At 34.8% G+C, this 8,876-nt stretch overlaps 1 protein-coding gene across 3 annotated transcripts; it reads left to right on the top strand.

The window, feature by feature from the left end:
- Positions 1-257: 257 nt before the first annotated feature.
- Positions 258-7,574, top strand: LOC138328806 (galactose-3-O-sulfotransferase 2-like). 3 transcript variants are annotated; one of them, XM_069275544.1, is made up of 2 exons: positions 258-537; positions 5,890-7,574. In XM_069275544.1, exon 2 carries the CDS (start codon positions 5,915-5,917, stop codon positions 6,998-7,000), a length of 1,086 nt encoding a protein of 361 aa, XP_069131645.1. In that variant the 5' UTR covers positions 258-537; positions 5,890-5,914; the 3' UTR covers positions 7,001-7,574. The 3 variants fall into 3 exon arrangements, with proteins under 3 accessions (XP_069131645.1, XP_069131644.1, XP_069131643.1); XM_069275543.1 differs by lacking the exon at positions 258-537 and adding an exon at positions 582-789; XM_069275542.1 differs by lacking the exon at positions 258-537 and adding an exon at positions 582-789 and having other exon boundaries at positions 5,884-7,574.
- Positions 7,575-8,876: the final 1,302 nt, after the last annotated feature.

Genomic DNA, 8,876 nt, shown 5'->3' with positions numbered 1-8,876 from the left:
TTATTGTTTAATTAAGTGATGACTATAACTTATGCTCTGTCGGCGGTGGAGCATCTTTAAAAACTTGCGTCTTTTGTCTACGGAAACCGATTTCTTCTGTGTGATATTCATCATATGAAAAAAATGGTGTTTAATCGTGTATATATACCGTATAAGTCGTATTAACACAAAAAATAATACAAAATAATTTATTTTGCCTTTGGTGCATGAACAATCAGTACCTCATTCCATATAGGACATAGAGCCACGCATTTTTTTCGGGATGTAATTAATTTTTTTTTATATATTTTTAACTTGAAGTAAAATTAGAAGCTCAAACTTTTCAATGGTGTAAATAACTTTAGCATCTGAAGAAAAATACTAAATCGTCTGCTCCTCTTATCGATAGTGAAAAGTCTTTAACATTTAAATCTCTGGTACTAAAAATCCGATGTTGATATTTCGTGATGAAAGGCCATTGTCACTTCGACACAAAACAGAGTTATTTACGTCCTATCATCAACCATAGTCATTTAAAGATGTGCCAGATTTGTCAAGGTAAGAGTCAAAAACATATCACGTGATTTTTACCTGTAGTTTTATCTCACGCTAACGTTTGGTAAGTCTAGATCATAATACGAAAATTTACATCATGATGTTAATGACCTGGCCATGGATGTACGGACGATATGACGATGGATGTACGGACGATATGACGATGGATGTACGGACGATATGACGATGGATGTACGGACGATATGACGATGGATGTACGGACGATATGACGATGGATGTACGCAGATACCAAAGGTAAGTGTCATGTGTGAAGTCGATGTTGTCTCATACAATGTAGGCTGGTCAAATATATAAAAGCGGAGTAAGGTAAGTTTTATTACTAGTGATATGTTGCATGCATATGTATATAACTTCTTAGGTGTACTTGAACACAGTTGAGCTGATAAAAAATGTGTATGAATTTTGGTCAGATAAACAAGTGCTTTACAACACAACCTTAAGCTTGTGTGTTATCGTCTGTGTACAAATAACGGTGACCTCGATGTTAATATGGCCGTATACAGTACATAAACAAAAGGAGCCACCAGTAGGCTGATTACGTGGGTTACCGACGATGATTCTGTCGCAATATGTTATAATACAAGCATCCGAAATCACGTGTGTTGTCAGATATTTGTATTCTCGGTATATAACATACGGTATTCGCTATTCTCTTACAGACTATTTTTTGGTATTCTCTATACATATAACTACAAGTTAATGTTCACTATACTCTATACATATACAAGTTAATGTTCACTATACTCTATACATATACTAGTTAATGTTCACTATTCTCTTACAGACTATTTTTTGGTATTCTCTATACATGTGCAAGTTAATGTTCACTATACTCTATACTTATACAAGTTAATGTTCACTATACTCTATACATATACAAGTTAATGTTCACTATTCTCTTACATATACTAGTTAATGTTCACTATTCTCCATACATACAGAAGTTAATTTTCACTATACTCTATACATATACGAGTTAATGTTCACTATTCTCTATACATATACAAGTTAATGTTCACTATTCTCTTACATATACTAGTTAATGTTCACTATTCTCCATACATACAGAAGTTAATTTTCACTATACTCTATACATATACGAGTTAATGTTCACTTTTCTCTATACATATACAAGTTAATGTTCACTATTCTCTATACATATACAAGTTAATGTTCACTATTCTCTATACATATACAAGTTAATGTTCACTATTCTCTATACATATACAAGTTAATGTTCACTATTTTCTATACATATACAAGTTAATGTTCACTATTTTCTATACATATACAAGTTAATGTTCACTATTCTCTATACATCTACAAGTTAATATTCACTATACTCTATACATATACAGGGCCGTAGAAGCGCGGGGGGGGGGGGCAACTTCCCCCCCCCGTTCCCCAGGAGGGGGGGGGGGGGGGGCGAACATGTCTTTTTGCCCCCCCCCCTTCCATTTTCGCCGACTGAAATTTTCTAAAAATGCTTATTTGAAAGAAAAAAGGGTCCTCAATGTCAAACCTTAAATAGTAAAAAATCAATACACACGAACTAGACTAAAAATGTCCATTCTATGTACTATTTAAAAATGTACGATTAAAATACATCGTGAAACTCATCACTGCCATTCTAAATCGTAATTTTTTTCCCCGGGGGAGACGCCCGAACCCCCACCCGCCCCCCCCCCCCCCCTAACACCAAATTCTCGCGCCTTTGGGCGCTCGCAAATTCATCAAAATGCATCGTAAAACTCATCTAAGCCACTCTAAAACGTATTTTTTTCCGGGGGAGACCCCCAGAGCCCCCAAACACCAAAATCTCGCGCTTTCGGGCGCTCGCAAATTCATCAAATCTCATTTAAGCTATTCTTAATCGTAAATTTTTTTCCCGAGGGAGGCCCCGGACCCCCCAAACACCAAAATCTCGCGCTTTCGGGCGCTCGCAAAATCATCAAAATACTTGTAAAACTCATCTCAGCCATTCTTAATTACAATATTGTTTCCCAGGGATCACCCTCAGAGCCCTAAAACACCAAAATCTCGCGTCTTCAACGCTCACACACAATTTGGCCAATTTGCGTATTCGTTAATTTCCTTTTAGCAACCCCACTGACTATAAATGTGCACAAGGATTAAATCTAATGATATATGAAAAATGTACATACAGCATATATGGTTGGGAGTTAAATTAATCTCCTAATCTCCTCCTGATGGTGCGGCGGGGGGGGGGGGGGGGGGGTTTACAAAATATTGAGGACCTTTGCCCCCCCCCCCCCTCCCCCATTACGTTTCATCTTCCTACGCCACTGTCTGTGCATTGCAGGTGGATATAAACTATTCTTTGTATATTGAAGGCTGATGTAACTATTATCTGCATTTATATTACGGTTACAATTCTCTATATATATTGATGTTTACTACTCTCTGTACGTTACATTTTGATGTTTACTATTCTCTGTAGTTACATTTTGATCTTAACTTTTTGTCTGTACGTTACATTTTGATGTTTACCACTCCCATTACGTTACAGATGAATTTTTACTTTTCTCTGTACGTAACATTTTGATGTTTACTTTTCTCTGTACGTAACATTTTGATGTTTACTTTTCTCTGTACGTTACATTTTGATGTTTACTTTTCTCTGTTCGTTACATTTTGATGTTTACTTTTTTCTGTACGTTACATTTTGATGTTTACTTTTCTCTGTATGTAACATTTTGATGTTTACTTTTCTCTGTACATAACATTTTGATGTTTACTTTTCTCTGTACATAACATTTTGATGTTTACTTTTCTCTGTACGTTACACTTTGATGTTTACTTTTCTCTGTACGTTACATTTTGATGTTTAGTTTTCTCTGTACGTTACATATTGACGTCTACTTTTCTCTGTATGTTACAGATGGATGTCTTCTTTTCTCTACGTTACATTTTGATGTCTACTATCCTCTGTACGTTACATTTTGATGTCTACTTTTCTCTGTACGTTACATTTTGATGTTTACTTTTCTCTGTACGTTACATTTTGATGTTTACTTTTCTCTGTACGTTACATTTTGATGTTTACTTTTCTCTGTACGTTACATTTTGATGTTTACTTTTCTCTGTACGTTACATTTTGATGTTTACTTTTCTCTGTACGTTACATTTTGATGTTTACTTTTTGTCTGTACGTTACATTTTGATGTTTACTTTTCTCTGTACGTTACAGATTGATGTTTACTTTTCTCTGTACGTAACATTTTGATGTTTACTTTTCTCTGTACGTTACATTTTGATGTTTACTTTTCTCTGTACGTTACATTTTGATGTTTACTTTTCTCTGTACGTTACATTTTGATGTTTACTTTTCTCTGTACGTTACAGATGGATGTCTTACTTTTCTCTGTACGTTACATTTTGATGTTTACTTTTCTCTGTACGTTACATTTTGATGTTTACTATCCTCTGTACGTTACATTTTGATGTTTACTTTTCTCTGTATGTTACATTTTGATGTTTACTATCCTCTGTACGTAACATTTTGATGTCTACTTTTCTCTCTGTACGTTACATTTTGATGTTTACTTTTTCTGTACGTTACATTTTGATGTTTACTTTTCTCTGTACGTTACATATTGATGTTTACTTTTCTCTGTACGTTACATTTTGATGTCTACTTTTCTCTGTATGTTACAGATGGATGTCTTCTTTTCTCTTACGTTACATTTTGATGTCTACTATCCTCTGTACGTTACATTTTGATGTCTACTATCCTCTGTACGTTACATTTTGATGTTTACTTGTCTCTGTTTGTTACATTTTGATGCTTACTATCCTCTGTACGTAACATTTTGATGTCTACTTTTCTCTGTACGTTACATTTCGATGTTTACTTTTTTCTGTACGTTACATATTGACGTCTACTTTTCTCTGTACGTAACATTTTGATGTTTACTTTTCTCTGTACGTTACATTTTGATGTTTACTTTTCTCTGTACGTTACATTTTGATGTTTACTTTTCTCTGTACGTTACATTTTGATGTTTACTTTTCTCTGTACGTTACATTTTGATGTTTACTTTTCTCTGTACGTAACATTTTGATGTTTACTTTTCTCTGTACATAACATTTTGATGTTTACTTTTCTCTGTACGTTACACTTTGATGTTTACTTTTCTCTGTACGTTACATTTTGATGTTTAGTTTTCTCTGTACGTTACATATTGACGTCTACTTTTCTCTGTATGTTACAGATGGATGTCTTCTTTTCTCTACGTTACATTTTGATGTCTACTATCCTCTGTACGTTACATTTTGATGTCTACTATCCTCTGTACGTTACATTTTGATGTTTACTTGTCTCTGTATGTTACATTTTGATGCTTACTATCCTCTGTACGTAACATTTTGATGTCTACTTTTCTCTGTACGTTACATTTTGATGTCTACTATCCTCTGTACGTTACATTTTGATGTTTACTTTTCTCTGTACGTTACATTTTGATGTTTACTTTTCTCTGTACGTTACATTTTGATGTTTACTTTTCTCTGTACGTTACATTTTGATGTTTACTTTTCTCTGTTCGTTACATTTTGATGTTTACTTTTTTCTGTACGTTACATTTTGATGTTTACTTTTCTCTGTACGTAACATTTTGATGTTTACTTTTCTCTGTACGTTACATTTTGATGTTTACTTTTCTCTGTACGTTACATTTTGATGTTTACTTTTCTCTGTACGTTACAATGTTGATGTTTACTTTTCTCTGTACGTTACATTTCGATGTTTACTTTTCTCTGTACGTTACATATTGACGTCTACTTTTCTCTGTACGTTACATTTTGATGTTTACTTTTTTCTGTACGTTACATTTTGATGTTTACTTTTCTCTGTACGTTACATTTTGATGTTTACTTTTCTTTATGATGTTACTTTTCTCTGTACGTTACATTTTGATGTTTACTTTTCTCTGTACGTTACATTTTGATGTTTACTTTTCTCTGTACGTTACATTTTGATGTTTACTTTTCTCTGTACGTTACATTTTGATGTTTACTTTTCTCTGTACGTTACATTTTGATGTTTACTTTTCTCTGTACGTTACATTTTGATGTTTACTTTTCTCTGTACGTTACATTTTGATGTTTACTTTTCTCTGTACGTTACATTTTGATGTTTACTTTTCTCTGTACGTTACATATTGACGTCTACTTTTCTCTGTACGTTACATTTTGATGTTTACTTTTCTCTGTACGTTACATTTTGATGTTTACTTTTCTCTGTACGTAACATTTTGATGTTTACTTTTCTCTGTACGTATATTGATGTTTACTACTCTCTGTAAGTTACAGATTCCTGTTGGGATGTTGTCTGGCGATGACCGCCCTTACCATAGGACATTACATTATCTCTACAGAGGATGAGAGAAAGGAAATCTGGGACAGAGCGACCTTTGGGATAAGAATCTTCTCAATGGAGACCATAAGGAATCCCGTCAACCACATCCTATTTGTTAAAGTTCCCAAAGCTGCCAGTACTACAGTGCAGAACATTTTTCTTCGATATGGGGATGAAAATAATCTCACGTTCGCTCTGCCGTCCAACCTATCCTGGGGTGGGTACGCGTTAACAAGTGATTACTTTTACCCGCCACCAGAAAACGGAAGTTACGACATATCTTGTGCGCATGTGCCCTACAATAGGCAACAATTCAGTCAAGTTTTACCGGACGATACTCGATATATAGCTATAGTGAGGGAACCATTCAGCCATTTTCAAACTGCTGTGAGATTTGCTCGGTTTAAACAGGTGTTAGATATTCCAGGAGAAAATCCTGTTTTGGAATATTTGCGCCAAGAAAGACAAAATAGAACAGACACAGGTAGATTCGATAGTAATATTTGCAATTTGATTTCATGGTACCTAGGCTTTCCTGACAAACTATTTTGGAATACAACGTACATACAGATAGAACATTATTTGCTCAAACTAGAAAAAGAAATGGATATAATATTAGTGTTCGAACATCTAGATGAATCCATTGTGTTAATGCGACGAATCCTAAACTGGGATCTCAGACATGTCTTATACGGCAAACTTCGTGTAAATAAAGTAAAAGACCCCCGTTTGAAATTTCGGACAGAGGAAGCAGAACTTCATAAAGATTGTGCACAAATAGATTATCAACTGTATAACTTTTTTGCTGAAAGATTGAAAGAGAAGATTAGAAAGCAGTCGGCTGATTATCACGAAGAAGTAGCCTACTTCAGGAAAACAAGAATTAGATATGAAAACTTCTGTTTAGATTCAATATCACATGAAGATAGAGACACAACAATAACCTTTGAAGGAAGTGCGTGGAACAAACCGTTCGTTATTACTAGTGCAGATTGTAAAAAGCTTTTTATTCACGATGTTGTATATTTAGATAGGTTAAAGAAGAAACAATTTGGAGATATTTAGATTGAAATGGTGCGAGTGAATATTAATGTTAAGATCCATTCAAAGTTCAGCATGATTAATGCGGTGTCTATTCTTGCGTTCTTTGTACAGATTCTTACCAGTGAGTTGTATCGATTTGCCGAACCAATTCGGTATAAGTGGTTTGTTTCTGGGCGCAATTGGATCCAGCGTTATTCTGATATACAAAGACGGTACTGAGAATAATTTGTCCTATGAAATGTATGTCAAAACTATTTAGGTATTATGTTTATACATGTATCACTTTTATTGTTAACACAGAAAATACTTAGCTTTTACATTCGAAGCGTATCTTTCATATGGGGGTCGCCATCGAGGAAAAATCCAAACGCGTTCCTTTAGGCGATACCGAATCATTTCATTACTACCGATACGAACACACGGTAAGTGTAAGTGTAAGGAGGCTGTAGACAAGGCCACAAAACAAGCCAACAGGCGTGTCACCTTTAACTAGACAAGGCCACAAAACAAGCCAACAGGCTTGTCACCTTTAACTAGACAAGGCCACAAAACAAGCCAACAGGCTTGTCACCTTTAACTAGACAAGGCCACAAAACAAGCCAACAGCTTGTCTTACTACAAGCACAAAACAACAACAGGCTTGTAACTACTACCCTGTCACCTTTAACTCTACAGCTTGTCATTAATACCGTAGCTGATCTGTCATTACAAACTGCGTGTGTTTTATGTTTTTCTTGCGATGGTTCCCAATGTATCAGTGTGTGATTAATTGAATATAATGTAGATTTAAAGTGCTAAATCAATGAAGAATGCTACGTTTATCATAGTATTAGCGACCAGGGAACATACTTTTTCGAAAAAAAAAGATTGATCAATTTCCTTAGTTGTTCAGTTAGTTGATTGATGAGCTTAAAGTCCTGTTAACAACTGATATGACGCAGAGTTTCTCTACCCTGTTCATATATTCGAAAATTCAATCAGCACAAGTGTGTTTTGGGAGGCTGCGGAATATGTTATATCTCTAGTAGTGGCCGCGGTGGCCGAGTGGTTAAGATGGCTCGACATATAACCACAAGCCCTCCACCTCTGGGATGCGGGTTCGAATCCCATATGGTGCAGTTGCCAGGTACCGGGACGGGGTAAATAGGACGTTAAACTAATAAAACCAAATACATCTCAATTGGATCTATTGTACATTTTATAGTGTTATCTTCCGGAAGTATTCCGTCAAAGATACTGAATAGTACAACCCGGCAATCATAATTTATTTTAATTCTTTCGAATGGAACAACACAAGATTCCTATAAAACAGCATGGAAACATTTTATTAAGAACGTAATTCATTCACGAGAAGAACAAGTATGGAGAGAAACGCTGAAAAAAAGACCGGTCTTCAATTTTTATCTGGTATCCACGAAAAAATTCAGTTACATCCGTTATGGAAGTTCACGTCCAAAAAAGTGAAAAACACATTGGAAGTCGCTGAACTTATCAATTTATCGTTTTTATATGAAAGGGATGTCGTCATTTGTAAACTTTGTGGCAAAGCCGTTGATAACATAACTATACACTTTATAAAAGAATGCCACATTCTGAGCGAGGAAAGAGATCTTATATTAGAAACAGTTGTGAATTTTCTAGAGGTTGCTGACTATGTCGAACAGACAAAATTTATCCTTGGAGGACAATTAGAGGTTATTTCTTTAACGAACAAAAGCTGGCAAGAAATGGTAAAACTTATTGCAAAATTGATGCCAAAAAGGTACTTGAAAATTCGTCAAATATTATAAGCGGCAAAACAAGAAATTATCTACAACAATATTATGAACACTGCGTAATCTGAACTTTCTATAAAATGAACATCTCTTAACTGTAAATATCAAAATATGAAATAGTT

This window comes from Argopecten irradians, chromosome 8 (assembly GCF_041381155.1).
Source record: "Argopecten irradians isolate NY chromosome 8, Ai_NY, whole genome shotgun sequence".
Classification (NCBI taxonomy): Eukaryota; Metazoa; Mollusca; class Bivalvia; order Pectinida; family Pectinidae; genus Argopecten; species Argopecten irradians.
This window is presented reverse-complemented; position numbering and strand designations above follow the sequence as displayed.

What these genes read in the sequence shown, in the direction of transcription:
- LOC138328806 (XM_069275542.1), top strand. Translation starts at nt 725, where the DNA reads ATGTACGGACGATATGACGATGGATGTACGGACGATATGACGATGGAT. An exon ending in GATGTACGCAGATACCAAAG is followed by an intron (nt 790 to 5,883) that starts GTAAGTGTCATG and finishes ACTCTCTGTAAG; the next exon opens with TTACAGATTCCTGTTGGGAT.